At 61.8% G+C, this 18,987-nt stretch overlaps 2 gene segments (V, D, J or C); both read left to right on the plus strand.

Annotated features, from left to right (window-relative positions):
* Positions 1 to 1,421: 1,421 nt before the first annotated feature.
* On the plus strand, positions 1,422 to 8,874 carry LOC108398247 (immunoglobulin heavy constant mu-like). The segment is given in 6 exon segments: positions 1,422 to 1,511; positions 4,834 to 5,229; positions 5,525 to 5,842; positions 5,952 to 6,284; positions 8,343 to 8,458; positions 8,602 to 8,874. Coding segments are annotated over 6 exon segments (1,215 nt in total).
* A 2,563-nt stretch (positions 8,875 to 11,437) lies between these two features.
* LOC140843227 (immunoglobulin heavy constant delta-like) lies at positions 11,438 to 17,904 on the plus strand. The segment is given in 8 exon segments: positions 11,438 to 11,518; positions 12,031 to 12,084; positions 12,204 to 12,477; positions 12,763 to 12,888; positions 13,665 to 13,775; positions 14,619 to 14,940; positions 15,117 to 15,433; positions 17,843 to 17,904. Coding segments are annotated over 8 exon segments (1,347 nt in total).
* The last annotated feature ends 1,083 nt before the right edge of the window (positions 17,905 to 18,987 follow it).

Raw genomic sequence — 18,987 nt, forward strand, 5'->3', positions numbered from 1 at the left:
ACTAGGGCCAGGGCACCCTGGTTGCTGCCTCCTCAGAAGCCTGTGGACCCACCTGACCTCGGTACACAGGGGTCTTTGTGGCCATGGGCAGGGACATCAGCTGTATCTGCTGCATGCTATAGGGTTGGGATAGGTGCATCTGCTGCACACCGTGGGGTGTTGAGGCTGGCTGTGTCTGCTGCACCCTGTGGGGTCGCGGGGCAGCTGTGTCTGCTGCACACCATGGGGTGGTGAGGCTGGCTGTGTCTGCTGCACCCTGTGGGGTGGGGAGCCCAGCTGTGTCTGCTGCGCACTCTGGCACTAAGTATTTTCATGGTGGGGAGCACAGACTGTGTCCCTGTGCTATGCTGTTCATTATTTCTGGGTATAGGGAATCCGGGTCACCGTCACCCAAGTTAAGAGGCTTTCTCTCTGTCCCTCTGTCCAGGGCTGGGAAGCGAATGCCCAGAGGTTGCGGGGTCTGTATGGGGTGGGGTTCCTGCTGAGGCCATTCGGCCTGCGTTCTGCTGATGGCCTTTCTGGGGAGAGGGCTCATGCCTGTGGATAGCAGGCTGGGCAGAGTGGGTTCTGAGTCGGGGTCATGGTTGCCTGAGGGTTCGGTGCTGTCTGCTGTGCCAGGCGGGGTTCTGGATTTTTGTACACCCCCTAAGTGGGCCCATGGCAATATGACTACTATGACTACAGAGGCCACGGAACCCAGGTCACCGTCTTCTCAGGTGAGTCATCCCAGCCCTCCTCTCCGCTCTCTCCCTGAGGCTTTTTGGTGCATTTTAGTGAAAAGTAGGGTGTCTAGGTCTCAGGTGTGGAAGGACCAGGGACAGCCTGAGGGGCCCAGAAAGGGGCCTAGAAGAGACCATGGCTCACACAGATGGGAAATGGAGGTCTGATACTCCTGGGCTGGGCTGCCGTGGGGCCCTCTGGGGCCTCAGCCACCGTGGGGCCTCCGGGGACCCTCAAACCCCACCAGGAGCCAGTTCTTGCTGGTAGTCCTGGCACGTTTGTCAACCATGGGCTCCATATCTGGGGCTGGTGAGTCCAGGTCAACGTCACCTCAGGTGGGTGCTCGCCTCCCCCTCACCCCAACTGCACTTGGGGAGGTCTGGGGTGTCAGGGCCTCCCTGTCAAGACACTAAGGCATTTTGGAGGTTGGGAATCTGAGCCACGGAGAGGGTCCCCCTGAATGCAGCTGAGAAGGATGTGCCCCATCCCAGGGACGGCTGCAGTGTGGGGACAAGGCAGCTCCTTCGGCGGCTGGCCATCCCTTCCAGCCTTATCAGGACCTCCCCTAACTGCTGGTTTGCGGGCTTCGCCACCTCTGAATCTCTGGGGCAGTGGTCGTCAAGGCAGATGTGACTTCTGAGTCCCAGTTAGGGGCGGTCAGTTTGCTGCCTGGTTTCTGAGGGCGGCTCCATGGGGCTTGGTTTTGGAGGGGTGAGGAAGGAGATTGTGCCACTGTGATTATTGTGGTATGGAGGTGTGGGGACGTGGAACCTGGGTCACAATCAGCTCAGGTAAGAATAGCCCCTACAGCGCCTTTATTTTTTCTCCTGTCTGTGGGACTTTCTGACCTGGTCCTGGGGACGTGTCCCTCAGGGTCCTGCACAGGCTGGTCAGGAGGGGATGCGAATGGGTGCTTAGGGACTCCAGGGCCTCTTGACTGTATGGTGCTTTCTGAGAATTGGAACAATGCCAGCAGGCCGCACGGAGTCACCCATCCCCTGAAAGGACGGGAGGCAGGAAGGGCCGTGGGGGGACAAGGGGCCACAGCACGTTAGCGCTGTGGGGAGACACTTGATGTCAGAGTCACAGCGCTGGCCTGTGGGGTGTGCTGGGTGGCTGTCCCACGCAGGAGCTCAGAGAGAAGGGTTTTCTTCAGGGTTTTGAGTCATGTTCTGTCAGGTTGTATTTAAAATTCCTTACTGGCCAGGAAGATAACTGTCTGGGGGCAGAGGGACAAGCAGTTCTCCCCCAGGCCTGGTGAGAGTGGGGTGCTCCGGCCCCCGGGAGGGCGCACCCGGGCAGTCTGTGGGAGCTCTGCTCCCCGGGACAGGGTGGCCCCCCGAGAGGATGACTCGCTCCTCCTGAGAGACGTGCTCCCTGAGCGTTAAAAGACAGGATGCCTTTGGAGCGGCTCCTGAGGAAAATGGTCAAGAAAACTGTAACTTCAAAGGTCCTGTTTTTCAGTATATTTTCAACTGTATTATATATTCTAATCTTATCATTCAATGAACAACCACGAATCCTGCCTTCCTGAAGTTGGTATTGCGCCATTTCAGCCAAGAAATGGTGCCATGGTGCCGCCGTCACCCTCTCGGGGCTCAGGTGTGACAAGGGTGAATCAGGCTTGTTTTCTGATGGGCTGAGATGTTCTGTGGATGCTGTGAGCCAGGCAAGGTGGCGGAGGGCAGGGCAGACACCTGCAGCGGGTGGCAGGCGCAGGCCACCGCGAGAGTCTATTTTAGGGAGCAGGAAACGCGACTGACAAACATAGCTTATAGTTATGAAGAGTGGTTTTCAGGCGGTTTTGCCCAGGGACATGTCTGAAAGCTTCCACTGAGCAAAACAACACCTGGGTAATTTGCATTTCTAAAGAAGCCCAAAGTGCTGCCAGAAACGGAAAGTTTCCTTTTTTAACCACTAGAATTTAAATTTTTCAGTGTTTATTTATAAATTCAAATCTATAAATATTTTCAAAATAAGATGTTTCACAGTAAGATGTTTACGAAATTAATCAATTTATCGATGCTTTCATATAACTTTCATTAATTAGTTATTCCTTCAAATTGTGATTAATCTCAAACCATTTTCGCCGGCCCTGAAGTCTTGTTTTTATAGTGACCATGTTCCCAATTTTTAAGCTAGCCAATTTTCCCTTCGCTACATAGAAACATGTTGATATTGCAATAAAGGGCCTCCGTTTCAGCATTTTTTGAGACTGCTTTTCAAGTCTTCATCTCAGGACAATTTTTAGGTGAAATGTGTGTGATTTTCCTGAATTACTTCAGTTAAACACATTAGTTGGTGGATTGAGGGGAAACTCAGTCAGAAGTCAAATCAGAGAGGGACTCGGAGCACCTGGGAGGGTGGTTTCTGCTGCGAACCCTGAATCCGGCTTCTTCAGAGGAGGGCCTGGGAGCCGGTCCCACCAGGCCCGCCGTGCCCGGGGGCCTCCTGGTCCTCCCTCCAGCTGGGCATGTGTAGCCGTGGCCTCTGCCACCAGGCCAGCCAGCTGAGCTTCAATCTGCCGTTTTTCATGGATTTGGAGGAATTCTTCCACGCCAAAACCCCACGGGACTTTCCAGTGACCGGGCACCCCAAATGGTAAGAGAGAAACGGCCGAATTCGCTGCTCCGGAAAGGTCGATGGGATGCTTTGTTTCTGCTTGAACGGGAGTCGGACTCTGAGGCCCGCTCAGTGGAGGCTGGGACTCACTTGTGCGAAGCCCTTGAGCAGCTTTGGTCTGGGTCCCTCGCGTGTGACTTCCCCTGAAGGTCATTCCGAGGAAGGTGGCGGTGCCGCGCTCTGGTTCTTTAGCTAGTGGTTGCTCCTGACGCTTTAGAGCAAAGCGCCCTTGTCTTCACGTGGGCGCTAAACACAGCTTTCGATTTTAGATCATTGCTGCGCACCTCCAAGTAGGCTCCACTTGCAAAGAGATTTGCGACACCAGGACTGCATGGCAAATTCAGATGAAACCCATTTCCTGGTCATTTTAATGATGACTTTTATCTAGAGGGAATTCGGTTAAAGTCAGGGGCTTACGTTGGGCTCAGGAGGGACATTTGTGGCTGAGGGTATATGCCAGGAAAGTGAGGGCTCTGTGGAGAGAGCTGCCAGTTGTAAAGCAGAGACAGGCTTTTTGCTCTGATGGTAGCAAACCCCCACACAGTCCTTGCAGATGTCTTAAGGAATTTAAGTTGCCAGGAAGTATTTTACCCAATAAGCTGAAGGATGTCTGTGATCGATACTTCCTGGGAGCCAGAGGCCAGTGGGACTGGTCAGGGACTGTGGATCTGAGCTTCCACTGGAGAAAGTCCAAGGGGCGCGGGAGGGTGGAGACGGCAGGGATGCCCTAGCCTGAGCCCAGCCCTGCTTTAAGAATCCCTTAATGAGGCAGGTGGTCTGGTGCTCTGGCACCTTTCTGGCCAGTACCACTGGGCCTCCAGGACAGTACAGAACTGCACTGCGCTGGACTAAATCACATGAGACTGAGTTTTCTGAGCTGAGCCAGGCTGAGCCAGGCCAGGCAGAACTGAACTGAGCTGCACTGAGCTGAGCTTGGTGAGCTGGGCTACACTGGGTTCCACTGATCTGGGCTGCGCTGAGCTGAGCTGGGCTGACCTGAGATGGGCCGGCCTGGCTGAGCTCGGCTAAACTGGGCTGAGCTGGACTGGGTGAGCTGTGCTGAGCTTGGCTAAGCTGGGCCAGGCTGGGCTGGGCTAAACTGGGCTGACCAAGGCTGAGCTGGGCTCGGTGAGCTACTGAAGTGGGCTGGACTGGGTGGGCTAAGTAGGCCTAACCTGGGTGGGCTCGGGACAGGCCAAGCCGAGTGTGCGCCGGCTCACTTATCACATATACACCCTCCCCAGAACCCAGACATGCAGGCTGAGTGCCAGTGTAGCCAGCTGGCAAGGCTCCCTGCATGGCCACCTGCCTCTCAAGGGGCTCGCTGTGCTCGGGGCTGCATGTCAGGGTGACTCCAGGGCATCCGCGGGAAGGAAGAGCGGTCCTGGGCTGGGCCGTCCTGACGGCCTCTGCGTGCAGGGACAGTGCCAGGGTGAGAGGCCAGCTCTACCCTCCTAACAGGAAGCAAGAACCCCTTGTCTTCTCATGCAGCAGAGCTGGGCCCCCACACATCCCCAGCACCTCTGTACCAGAACACCGGACCTGCAGCACCCGCAAAGCTGCCCCCCAGTGTGGATGTCTTCCTCCCGCCCCGGGACGCCTTCTCCAGCAATAGCCAGCGCACGTCCAGGCTCATCTGCCAGGCCACAGGCTTCAGCCCCAGGCACATCTCCGTGTCCTGGCTGCAAGACGGGAAGCGGCTGGAGTCTGGCATCACCACGGACAACGTGGAAGCCGAGACTAAGGGGTCGGGGCCCGTGACCTTCAAGGTCACCAGCACACTGACCATCACCGAGACTGCCTGGCTCAGTCAGAGCACATTCACCTGCCACGTGGAACACAGTGGGCTCACCTTCCAGAAGAACGCGTCCTCCTTGTGCGGCAGCGGTGAGTGGCCCCTGGTATGGCCCCCCATGCAGGGCCCCTCACACACCGGGGGTCCACTTGGGTTTGTGGGCACTGCCCAGACATGGCCCGCTGTGCCCCATCCTTGCCTCTGCACAGCGGGAAAGGGTGGGACAGGGCAGCTTGGGGCCACCTGTCAGCTGAGGAGCCAGTATCCCCCCCGGGGGGACCGTGGGGCCAGGACAGCTCAGCAAAGGGGACCCTCCCTGTCTGGGGAAACCCCCACCTTCACCTCATTTCCCAACCAGCCCTCAAACCTGCTCTGCCCCGACTCCAGGTCCAAACACTGCCATCCAGGTCTTCGCCATTCCCCCTTCCTTCGCCAGCATCTTCCTCACCAAGTCGGCCAAGCTGTCCTGCCTGGTCACAAACCTGGCCACCTATGGCAGTCTGGCCATCTCCTGGACCGGCCAGGATGGCAAGCCCATGAAAACCAATACCAACATTTCCAAGAGCCACCCCAACACCACCTTCAGCGCCACGGGCGAGGCCACCATCTGCGTGGAGGATTGGGAGTCGGGCCACGAATTCTCGTGCACAGTGACGCACACGGACCTGCCTTCGCCGCGGAAGCAGACCGTCTCCAGGCCCAAGGGTAGGCCCTGCCTGCCCCTTCCCTCTGCCCCAGACTCCCCCGCGGCCTCCGGGCTCCTGGCTGCGGGCCGGGGGGGCAGCCTGAGCTCACGGCCCTCTGTGCCCCGCAGAGGTCGCCAAGCACACGCCCTCCGTCTACGTGCTCCCGCCCACCCAGGAGCAGCTGAAACTGCGGGAGTCGGCCTCCGTCACCTGCCTGGTGACGGGCTTCTCCCCACCGGACGTGTTTGTGCAGTGGCTGCAGAAAGGGCAGCCCGTCCCCTCCCACAAGTATGTGACCAGCGCCCCGACCCCCGAGCCCCAGGCCCCGGGCCTCTACTTCGCGCACAGCATCCTGACAGTGAGTGAGGAGGACTGGAGCGCCGGGGAGACCTACACCTGCGTCGTGGGCCACGAGGCGCTGCCCCACACGGTGACCGAGAGGACCGTGGACAAGACCACCGGTAAACCCACCCTGTACAACGTCTCCCTGGTCCTGTCTGACATGGCCAGCACATGCTACTGACCCCTGGGCTGCCCCGACGGGCTGGCACTGGGGCCTGTGGGTGACCCGGCGCTGCATGCGTGCCTGTGTGCGAACTGAGCATGTCATAGGGTGCCACGCTGCATGCTCTCAAAACAGAAATAAAAAGATGCATTCACAGACGCTGGTCCTGAGTGAGCGATGCTCTCGCCCGCTGGGGCCATGGCCGTGCTGCCCCCACACCACCCTGCACCCCCTGCCGCCCACCCCCACCTCCGCATGCCTGGTGCCCCTACAGAATGCTCACAGCTCATGCTCACTGCTCCTCCAGCTCATGCCATGGCCAAACGGGTGTGTGACACATGCGCACACACACACAAACACACATATGCATACAGAGATGCAGACATGTGTGCACATACACAGATGTGGGCACACAGAGATCCACATACACACAGACACAGACATGGGTGTACAGAGACATACATGCACACATTGACACACAAATGCCCATGCACAAAAACACATGTGCACACAGATATAGAGACATGTGGATACAGACACAGTGCGTGTGGTCACAGACACCTGCAATGGGAATGGGTACAGACATGCGTGCACACGTGTGCAAAGACATGGATGCACATGCATATATGGACACATACAAGCGTACACTTTTACACACATGCACACACATGGACAAGACACTGACCGGTGAACATACAGGCACATGTGCACATGGGCACACGCAAATGTGGATGCCAACCCTGGGAACCCAAAGCCACGCAGTACCATGAAGTGGGTACCTCCACCTTCCTGGCATCACACCCAGCTCAGCCCTGCTGCTCCCTGCACCATGCTCTCCACAGGGCTCCGTGCCTCAGTGCTGCTTGTCCTTTCACGTTGGCTTGGAGGGATATCCGTGGGCTTGCCCTGCACAGACTCTGACCATGGGCAACCTCCCCAGAACTGGGCACAGGGTTCAGAGGCCACACTGAGCCCAGCCGGCTGCAGCACCTCAGAGAGGCCCAGGCCTACATGCAGGGCCCTGAGACTGGCAGGGCCCCCAGCACCCTCCTGCGGTCAGGCAGAGTGAGGGCCTGTCCTGCCTGCATGTCAGTCCAGGAGGCCCTGTTGTGCAGGGGGAGCTGCAGGCAGCCTGACCTGAGCAGGATCTGTCCCAGAACCCCAGCACTGGAGGTGCGGGACAGGAGACACCCCCACAGGGAGAGAGAGGGCCCAGAGCCCAGTGGGCAGGGAGGGGGACAGGGGCTCCTCTCACAACAGGCCACCTCCTGCCCTTCCCATGCCCCCAAGGGCCCTTCTCTGCAGGGCATGCAGACCCCTCTAAGTGTCCTCGATGTCACCCTCCCTGGGGCCTTAGGGGGCTATCTGACCCTGCAGTCCCAGAGCCATGAGCCTGATGGGCACTGAAGCCAGCCAGGACCCCACCCAGTCCCTCACATGTGCTGCCCACTCTGAGGAGAGAGACTGAGAGTGAGGCCAGGTGACATGTGGAGAGGGGAGCCCCAGGGGCCTAGACATCTGCCTGCACCCCCTGTCCACCCACACTGGCCACATTGGCAGGGGGCCTGCCCACCCCATAGCCCAGGTGACAGGAGGTCACCTGCCCCTCAGTCCCCAACGGTGCCTCCTACAGAAACCCAGGAGACCCTCACAGGGGGTTCCACCTGCCCCATGGCTGTGCTGCTTTGTCACCCTCTCTGCCACAGCAGGACTCCGAGGACAAGGTGCTCAGCCTTGGCCATGACCTGCCCCTGCCCAGTCCCTGCTCATGCCTGGCCTGAGACCCTTCCTGGCTGAGCCTGGGAGCCCCTGGCCCCACGGGCTGGGGAAGTGGCAGGGGGAGGCATGCAGCACACTTACGCCTTCCTGACCTCCTGCCCCTCTGTCCCCACCCCACCCAACCACCCTGGGGGGCAGCACAGCCACGGAGCCAGGCAGGCCGGAGGCCGGGGGTCCTGAGGAGGGGTCCCCATGGTGCTGAGCGGAGCCTGAGCCCCGTGCCGTGTCCCTGCAGAGGGCGAGGTGAGCGCCGAGGAGGAGGGCTTCGAGAACCTGAGCACCATGGCGTCCACCTTCATCGTCCTGTTCCTCCTCAGCCTGTTCTACAGCACCACCGTCACCCTGTTCAAGGTGGGGCCGCCGGGCAGAGGCTGAGGCGCCCAGGCCCGGGCACAGACCTCTGGACTGCCAAGGGGCAGCGGGGAGGGGCCAGCCCCACCCAGGCTTCATTCCCAGGGGCAGGAAAAGCAGCTCACACTGCCTGTTGCCCGCAGGTGAAATGACCCACCATGGAAGACTCCCGGAGGCCACAGAGGCGGAACCACGCAGGGCACCTGTGGGCCCGGGGTCCCCTGCCCGTGTGGCCGGTCGGCTTGTACGTAAACTTTCCCCATGTCACCCTGCATGGGACGCTCTAAGAAACAGCTTCTTTCCATGGCCCGATGCTGTGGGTGGTGGGGACCCTGCAGCCCCGGGCTCTGCCCCCGCAGATGCACACACTTTGCATCGTACGCACGTTCCCCCTTGAAATAAATGTGTACAATTTATCTTGCGAAGCTGCTCCCTCATGAAGGTCTCTTTCCCAAAGAACAGGCCCTGTGTGTTTTGAGTCTCAGGGGTGTACCTATTTCAGGGGGCCCGTGGGAAAGGGCGATCTGGGTCCACGCAGGCCCAGGCCCCACCTGCTGACCAGAGTCTCAGGGCCGGTCCTCCTGATAAGGGAAGAGGGCCGAGCCGAGAGGGTTCCAGGCCTGGCGTTGCAAACACAGCTTGGGCAGGGAAGCAGGCTTGTCCTCGGGTGTGATCAGCGGGGTCTCAGCCCACAAGTGTCACTCCGCCTCTATTCCTAGTGAGCCCCGTCACCTGAGGGCTTGGCCCAGTCCTGTGCTGTGTGTGCCATGGGACTCCAGGGGAGCACAGGGTGGCACATACCCGCCCCGAGAGCACTCTGTTGGCACTGGGGAGCTGCAGCCCAGCCAGGCGGGGAGTGGAGTGTGGCAGTGGGGACAGAAGTTTGTTATGAGCCAGTCAGGAGGTCACGTGATACAGAGAGGCAGACATACAGGGAGGGTTCGTGCAGCCGTGTCACATGGAAGGAGTGTCCATGGCCAGGCCCAGGGTGATGGTGGTGAGGCAGACCGGAGAGGGGAAGGTGGGGCCGTGTGGAGGGGAGCCAGTGGGCAGCCAGGAGCATCCCCCGGGGTGCAGAGTGGTCCGGACAGCTGTGGCAGCGAGCATCTGGATGGATGGGCAGCAGAGAGAGAGCAGGAGAAGGCCGGCCCTGTGAGCCAGGCCCCAGGAGAAAGTGCCTTCAGGGAGGCCGCAGATGGGCAGCAATGGGGATGCCCAAGACCCGAGCTCCGGCACGTCTGCACGGGGTGAGGTGCCAGGGGAGGCAGGAAAAGGGCAGTTGCCCCCAGCAGTGGGCTCCTGTTAGCTGGACCTTGCCTTGATCCCAGCCTTGCACAAGGGACCACAAGGCACAGGACCCCGACTGAAAGGTGGAGAGAGCCCTGTGCACCTGCGGCTGGCAGCTCAGGGCACTTGTACTGGTATCCGAGGGTTGTCATGACAAAGTTCCACCCGCTGGGGGTTGAAATGACAGAAAAGCATTCTCTCCAGATTTCTGGAGACAGGAAGCCAGATGCGGGTGTGGGAGGGGGTTAGGGCTGCGAACAGCCCCAGGGGAGCCTCTGCTCCAGACGCACCCAGCTGCTGTGCCCAGCCTTCCTCGGCGTGCCTTGTGGAAACATCACCCACCGTCCACCATCAGGCTCACCCGGGGCCTCCCTGTGTGTCTGCCCCTAACTCCCCTTTCATGAGGGTCCTGTCAGACTGGATTGGGGCCCAGCCCGACCCAGAACAACTCCATCTTAACATACTGACCACCTCCTTACTGACTCTGTTCTGAAATGAGGTGACACCGTGTGGTCCTGCAGAGATAGGGTGTCATATATAAACTGGGAGACACACCCAAGCCCAACCAGTTTGCCCTCTGCCCCCAACATTCACGTCCTCACCTGCAAAATACTCACGCCCACATCCCCAAAAGTGTCACCCCGTGCGGCGTGGGCTCTGAGACCATAATCTCCTCTGAGCATCACCTTAATCAGATGCAGGTGAGACACTAACCTGCCTGATGCTGGGACACAGCCTCGTCCAGCTGCGGACCTGACCCATCAGGTACCTGCCCCCCAAGTCCGACCCTCCTGGACAGGCCCAGAACCTTCCAGCCTTTTGCCTGCTCCCGGTCCCCGCCCAGTGTCCCCCTCGTACGTTCCCCCCATGTCTGCTCTGCAGAGAAACCTCGGCAAGACGCCTGAGTCTGCTGGGGGCAAATCCGACTTCGCACAAAACGGTGGGACGTGATCCAGCTGAGCCCACGGCCTCCTTACCACAGGGACCACTGCTGCTCGGTCCCTGCCTCTGCAGCCCTCCTGGGGCCCCCACCAGACCCGCCAGCGTCATCTGCATCTACCGTGCTGGCACCCCGACGCCCTGCCAACCCCTGCTCCTCACCAGCTCTAAGGCCGCTGGAGCTCGCTGCAGGGCACCCACCCAGTACTGGAATCTGTGTCTGTTTCCATGGTGACCGTAACCGGCCCCCACACCTTGCCTGGTCCAGGTCAGGAGGCTAGGGCTCCAAGGTCTGGGCGAGGCAGGCTGGGCCTCTTCTGGGGCCACGAGGGGCCGTCTTGTGCCGCCCTGCCTCCTCCAACCTGGGCGGTCCTCGGCTTCAGAGGATCCCTCCAGGACCTTCTTTGCCTCCTGGGCGTGTCTCTGTCCAGCCCCCTTGGGCAGGGACACAGTCAGATTGGGTTTGTAGGCCGCCCTCCTCCAGGGGACCCATTAACTTACTGCTTACAGCTGCTGTGGCATGTCTCCAAGGAAGGTCACATTCTGACGTCCTGGGGGTTAGAACTTCTACATATGAGTTTGGGGGGACACAGCTCGACCCTTTCACACCTCCCATCACAGCATCTGTCCAGTAGTGCTTGATGGGGGCCTGGCAAAGGCAGTGTCCAGAGGGTGCCAGGCCCAGGGCCCAAGGGGCGACGGGGAGGGCTTCTGGGCAGCTCTGTGAGGGTGGGGCTTCTGAGCCAGGCCAAGATGGCTCCTGGGACATGGACAGGCCATGGTCCCGATGAGGAAAAAGGGGGCGGGGTCACCAGGTCTCGGGAGAGCAAGGAGGTGGGTCCCGCTCCTGGGGCCAGGGGAGAGGCTGAGAGATGAGCAGGCCTGGCCCTGTCCAGGCACGGGTGGGCCGTGTGGTAAGCAGGAAGTAGAGACACGGCAGAGTGCACCTGTGAGACTGGGATGGGATGGGACAGTGCCATCAGGGACCCAGGCAGAGAGCACGTGCACACCAGGCAGTTCTCAGCCACCCAGGGAGAGGGCGGGATTGGGGGCAGCACCCCAGAGTCTGGCAGCTGCAAGAGGCAGCCCTACATGGGGCCCAGAGCACTGCAGGGTGCAGCCTGTCCAACGCCAGCTGAATGCCCGGAGCTCCCAGGACAGCTCACGACTTGTCCCCAAGTGGCAGAGCCCACGGGGCAGGCATCGGGGAGAGGAGGTCAGATTCCCCATGCAAAGGACCAGAGTCTAGCCACATGGCCCCAGGCAGAGGGGACCTGTGCCTCCCCTGCAGGGGGCCGGGGACCCAAAGCTGGAGGCCTGGACTCAGGGGCCCCTCACCCTTCCAGGGCTCTGGTGACACTGGCCCCAGCACCGACCACGCCGCAGACTGCAATGGGAAGGTCAGTTGCCCTGTTCCCAGGACAGGAGCAGCCACTCAGCTGAGCCAGTCACCCGGGCCCCCCGACACCATGAGCATCATGGCCCGGCTCGCCTGTCTTGCAGGGCCTTCCAAGCTTAGCTCCTGTTCGCCTTGGTCCCAACATGTAAAGCCCCAAAGGAAGATGAGCACGTGACCCTGGCCTGCTCGGCAACCGGGTACCTCCCGGACCTGGCAAAGGCCGCCAGGAACCCGGAGTCACACAGTCAGACCCCAGTGACCAGCTGGGCGATGTGGAAAGGAGGCGACACCCAGCTCTCCTTCCTGACCATCCAGGGGCAGCCGGGTCCCTATCGCTGCCGCATCCACCAGCAGTCTGCCGACTCCAACGTGGAGAAGAACTTCCGCTGGCCAGGCAGGAGGCCCTGAGACCTCTGAGGACCCCCCGGATCTCCCCAGCACCCTCCACCCTGGGCCCGGCCCAAAGCCCGCAGCAGAGGCCCAGGCCCGACACAGCACCCACCAGCACCCCAGGGCGCCTCCATTTCCTCACAGACCCTGTCCCCAGCACAAGGAGGCAGCTGGTTGGAAAAGGCAGCAGGGACAGCGGAGCCCCCAGCCCCGCCTCCACACGGCGCTGTCCAGCCCACGCCCACCTCCCCTGCAGCGCCTGCCCGGCCCCCGGCCCCTCCCTCCCCAGACCGCGCTGACCCTCGGCCGCCCACGGCTCCGCCCACTCGAGCATCCTGGACACTCAGAACCCCACAGGGCTGTGACGACCCCGCCAAAGGGCACCACCAAACCCCCACCGCTGCCCAGGCCCAGGGTAAAGAGCCCCCACGCCGGCACCCCCACCCCGCCCTCCTGCCCCTGAGGCTGCCTCCTTCAAGCTGCTCTGTGACACATCCTGGGCGTGCACAGCCACCTGGGTCAGGAGCGGGCACTGGACGGGCATCGCTGAGCACGTGTTATGATGTGCCGGATCCTGCGAGCAGGGAACCCCAGGCACCCACTGAGGAGCACAGCGGACAAGGGGGCCCATGGCCAACACTGGGGCTCGGCTGACCCCGTGGAGGGCTGAGACACGAGCTTGGCACGGAGCCCCACGTGGGGACCCTCACAGAACCACCGGATGCCCTGGAGCTGTGGCAGGGGATGCAGGGGCTCATCCCGGCAGGGCCCATCTCTTCACCTGGCTCAGCCTCTCCTGGTGGTGGGGGCCTCATGGGGTCACACAACCCCTGTCTGCCACCTCGGAAGAGGGTCCATCTCTGCTGAGCAGGGCACAGGCCACATGAGCAGGAACACCCAGGGGGAGCTGTGCTGGTAGGGAAGGGGCGGCCCCCACATGGCCCAGGGCGCTGGCCGGGCCCAGGCAAGGAGCCACTGTGGCACCAGCGTGGGGGACTCCCACCCGGGCCTTGGTCGGGATGCCCCCACACCAGGCCAGAACCCGCCCGTGTGGATGTCCAGGAACACAGGGCTCCTCATCTCTGAACACTGCCAGTCCCCGTGTGGCGTACGCTGCTCAGACCACAGGAGGGGGGGGTCAAGAAGGAGGCCATCTCCAGGTGAGGGTGGGGAGCGTGGCCCCCTCTGCAGCCCGGGCATGCCAGCCCCTGGTCCTCCTGAGCGTGTGGGCCCTCAGCCCCAACTCCGAGGGCTCACACCCGGCCCCTTGGCAGCTGGGGGCCCCGCCCAGCACAGCCCCCGGTACCCCTGCTGGGCAGCAGGGAGGACCTCCAGGGGAAGAGGAGCCTCTGCGGGGCTCGCCCAGGGGGCTACGCCCTCCCCCCAGGCACTCACGGCCTCCTGGGAGGACCCGACCCCGGTGCTGCATGGCTACCACGTGGCCTGCCGGCCAGATGAAGCCTGAGCCCATTGTCTGCAGCTGAAGAGCGGCCTCCCCGGTCCCAGAGGGACCTGAAATAGTCACCCTCTGACCCTTGACAGGAAGGGTTCTGACCCCCGGTCTGCTGCAAACCTTCCGCCCCATAACTCCTCTGCCATTCACGCCCTACGCTCGGGAGAGTGGCCGCTAGTCACGCAAGCTCCCAGGACAGTTCTGGTGGCCGCCAAGCAGACAGGCAGGGTCCCTCCAGAACCAGAGGTACAGGGAACGGGGGCAGGAGGGTTTCAAGGGCCCTGAGGGAAGAAGGACGCCCTGCGCCCACCACAGCCCGTCCACCCGAGGAGCCAGAGGAGGCCCCGCCTCACACACCCGTACCCTCCTCAGCGCCCTGTGCCCACCACACCCATCCACCCGAGGAGCCAGAGGAGGCCCCACCTCACACACCCATCCCTTCCTCAGTGCCCTATGCCCACCACACCCAGCCAGGAGTCAGGACGCCAGAAAGTCCTGTGTCACTGTCCCAGGAGGTCAGTTCCGGGCACAGAGTAGGGGTAGGGAAGGAGCAAAGGGTGGGCTGCTCTGGGGACCCTGAAGGAGCCAGGGTGCCAGTGCATGGCTCACCAGCCCCGGGACCCTCACCTCCAGCCGACCCTCGGCCCGGGATGGTCTACACACCTCGCTAACTGCTGGCTCTCCTCTGGCAGAGTGTCTGAACCACACCCATCCTCCTGGCATCTACTTGCTGCCCCCTCTCCTGCAGGGCCTGTGGCTACAGCCTGAGGCCACCATCACCAGCCTGGTGCTGGGGGACGAGCTGCAAGAGGCCTGCATCTCCTGGCTGGTGGCCGGGGCAGCACCCCGCAGGGCTGTGGTGGAAGGACAGCTGCGGCCATTCCACAATGGCTCCCAGGGCCTGAGCAGCCAGCTGGCCCTGCCCCGGGCCTTGTGGGCCACAGGAGCCCCCTCACCTGCACGCTGAGCCACCCTGACCTGCCGTCCCATGTGGAGGCAGTGGCGCTGAGAGAGCTCGGAGAGGCCAGCTCCAGGGCCCAGGGATGGGTGGCCCGGGCCCTGCACACCCAACGCCCGACCCGGCAGCTCTTCTGGCCACCGCTCTCCCAGGGCCCAGAGGCCCCCAGTGCCTAGGGCCACCTGGCTTCTCCCGATGCCCCTGATAGCCCACGCACGACCTGCTTCTCCCTGCAGCTGCCACGGCACCCAGCAGCCTCACTGTCCGCATCCTGACCACACGAGGGGCAGCCTCTGGGCTCCTGTGCGAGGTGTCTGCCTTCTCACCCCCAGACATTGTCATCGCCTGGCTGGAGGGTCAGCACGGGGTGGACCATCCCTGGTTTGCACTGCGCACCCCACGGCCCAGCCTGGGAACACCACGTTCCACACCTGGAGAGTCCTGCACATCCTGGCTGCCCAGGCTCACAGCCAGCCATCTACACGGGTGTGGTCGGGCACGAGGCACCCCGGAATCTGCTCAGCACCAGCTGGAGCCTGGAGGCTGGCGGTGAGGCACACACAGGCACAGGTCGGGGGATGAGGGGCTGAGCCACCTGGCCCGACAGACCCGAGCCTGCACAGGGTGTGGGGCGAGCATGTGCTTTCCACGTGTTGTGCGCTGGCCCAGGGTGGGTGGGCGGTGGTGTCACTGCTGCCTGGCACCGAGGGGCAGGAGAGCCTTGTTGTGCCAAGATGTGCCCTGCTGCTAAACACAGAGCCTCCTGTGGGACACGAGGCAGGCCTCCAGAGCTGCCCTACCAGGCTTGTCCAAGGCCCCCAGGCCCCAAGACCTCCACCAGTCCCGGAGCACAGCCAGCACCTCAGGAGCCAGCTTCACCTGACATGAGGTGGGGCTTGGGTGCCCAGAGAAGTCAAAGCAGCACATATCCGTGGTGGGCACAGCCACACCCTGCCTAGCGAGCAGAGGGGGCAGACATCTGCCATGGGTGGTGCTCATGGTCAGGGATAAGCTCGTCCACCCTCTGAGACCTCATGCCAGGTCCTGTGGCTGCCCTGTAGCCCCCAGGCCCACACGAGGCCTAGACCTCAAAGCCCCCGGAGGGAGGGGCCTGAGCCCACCCCAAACATCTGTAGGTGAGGTCGACTCTCCTGCCCCCCAGCCCTGCTCAGTCCTGAATAGACAAGCTTGGCCCCTTTGCTGTCCCTGCCCAGCAGGGGAGAGGGCATGCCCACCCCGAGGAAAGGCCCTGGCACTGTCTACTTCAGGCTCCGCTGTCTGTGCACAGTGCCCAGCATGCAGTCAAAGCTTACAAGGCATTAAGAAGCAGAGAACCTTCTTCCATGATCAAGATAAAAGCAGCGAATAGAGTGGGACCCGCAGGTGACCCAGACGCTGGAGCTGAAAGCGACTCCGAGCGTGCCTCCCCCACTTAAATTCTCTTCTTGGCTTCCGTTTGCCCTAAGGAAAAAGCCCAGGTCCTGCCCCAGGGTTTCCAGGCTGTGTGCAGCACCCTGTCTGCCCCCTTGCGTGACGTGCACAGAGAGGTGTTGTTTCTCTTACCTGCCCGGTGGGCTCTGCCCCCCCTCCCCAAGGAGCTCCCCACCTCCTCATCCAGCTTCTCGGATCACTCACATCCCCACACTCTCCTGCTGTCTGAGAAGACTTCCCTGAGCCCAGGCCTGGGCCAGACGCCCTCTGGGGCTCACCTGTTTGGAGCCCTGTCCATGTGCAGCCACCATCCTGTTTCTGGCCGCAGGCTGCCCCCAGACCACTTACCACCACATCCAGTGTGTTGGCAACAGGCTTTCTCAAGTTATCTGTGGCAAAGGACCATCACCTTTATAAATACTTCCAATTTGTCATAGACCAATACCTTTGCAGAATGCAATAGGAATTATGGTGGAAAAATGAAATGAATGAAACCAAAAATGTGCCAGCTTTTCATTATTACATTCATCAGACAGCTATAAAGAGCTTCCAGTGCCCGTGGCTCCCACCCTGGCCTCCTGCGCCCATGGCCCACGGTCCCCGCGCCAGCACCCCCCACACACAGGTTGGTGGCGCCGAGTGTTGGCTGGGTGGGCTGCTCAGGAGCCCTGTCCCATGATGGTCCCCACTGGTACTTCCCACCTGCCCAAGGGCCTTCCCACCATGGTTTGCTGCATGCTTTCCACAGAAGCGTGTTCACCATGGCCTGGACGTGCAGACTAGCCTCCAGCAGGAGTTACGCTGCCCTCACCTTCCACAGCCTTGCAACTGTGCCCACTCAGGCCAGCACTCCAGCCCGCCCCATGCCAGTCAGCATTCCCAGGGCACCATGCCCCTGCCCCTGGCAGCCTCAGCTGGTGGCCGTGTTCCTGCTGTGAGGTCAGAGATGAGGCCTCAGCTCCCCCCACAGTCCCAAAGGGCCCCACGTGCCATGGGCTGCACACACGCAGGCCCTCATGGAGTGTGGCCGTGCCTTGGCCTCCTTCCCTCCACCCCCAGGCCTCCTCTGGAGGCTGCCTCCCTCGCCCCACCCTGCTCCACGTGAGGCCGACCCCAGCTGTCCCCAGCACCCTGGCCCTCTGCCCCACCCCAACCTCCTCTGCGACTTCCAGCACATTCTATGGATCCCTTACTCGGGGAGGGTGCTTTCTTCCCCCTCCCTGACAAAACTGCCCCTAGGAGAACAGGGTTTGCTATTGCCCCCACAGACCCCCACACAGGAGACAGCCCTGCACACAGTAGATGCTCGGGAACCATTCCCCATGAATGGGAGCCCAGTGCCTCCACATGGGACTCTGGGTCCCAGATGTGACCCCCTCAGGTTCCCAAAGCCGTGCCCCTTCCAAATGCACCCCGCCCCACTATGCACCTCAGTGAGTAGCCACCTGCCATACACCCCAGGAGACACCTCGACATCATGAGGGGCCAGTGTGTCCTCCCCATGTGCTGCCCCTGCCTCCCCACCAGCCTCCAGCTATGGCCTTCGAAACCCCGATGGTGTCCCTGCAGCCCTAGCTCAGACCCCCTGACTGGTTCCCATCACACCAAGGATGAGGCCAAAACTCTCACACGTGACCAGCGGGTGTGGGCCGGGGGCCCAGACAGGGCCCACACCACCCTCCTCGAGGCTGCCCACCCCTGCTCCTCTCACTTGTCACCACGACAAACTGTCCCTGCTGTCCCCTGGCATCTGCCTGCCTCCCATTCTGGACTCTGTGAGTCCGGCATCCATCACAGCTAAAGGGATGGAGGGAGGGCCTGGCTGGTGCCACCAGGTTGCAGAGCCTTGAAGGATGCTCCCGCCTTGACCTACGCCACAGCCCCCAGCCCAGCCTCGCCCAGAAGAGCCCCCTGGGATCGCGGCTGCTCCCAGCTTCCCAGGGAAGTGGCTCCCGGCTTTTCCCTGTGCCCTGGGATTTGGGCCATGAAGCCCATCCGTGGGCCCCAGGCAGGGTGGGCGGGGCTGCTGCACCACAGCCCATGGCCCGAGGTTCCCCCAAGCATGGTGGCTGCCTGGGTGAGTCCAGGGGTCTGCGTTGAGCTTCTTTCTGGAAGCAGATTTATAAAAGGACCTAAAATGCGTGCCATTAGGCACATTCACGGCCACCCTCCTAGGGCCCAAGCTGCTTCACCAGGGCAGGAGGGCCCCTGCCACACCTGCACCAGCCCTCCTTGGTGTCCTGCCTCCTCAACGGAGCCTCCGTGGGCCGCCTTCTCACACGGCTCCCCTGCTGCCTTAAGGAAACATCGGCTGACCTCTGCCTGTATACAGAACTCCCTGCTGGAGGCACTGACAGCCCCGGTGGGCCTCTGACAGGCCCCCACGTCCCTCTGTGAGCTGTGTGTGACTTGCCCACATGACAGCCCCAGGCCTTAGCTCAGCCCTCTGCCATGCAGGCTGGGGGCTATTTCCCCTGAACGTATGGCAGCTTGCCCTGCGGCAGCAGCATCACCCACCGGGATGCCCCCCTCTCAGAGCAGGAGCATCTGTTTTACCCCTGTGGTGATAAACAGGATACACATGCCCTCCCACACTTAAATCAAGGCTGACAGGCCTGATCCCACAGGGTGGGATTCACTGCCCAGCCACCTGCATGGGGCCCAACTGATGC

This window comes from Manis javanica, chromosome 8 (genome assembly GCF_040802235.1).
Source record: "Manis javanica isolate MJ-LG chromosome 8, MJ_LKY, whole genome shotgun sequence".
In the NCBI taxonomy this organism is placed as follows: domain Eukaryota; kingdom Metazoa; phylum Chordata; class Mammalia; order Pholidota; family Manidae; genus Manis; species Manis javanica.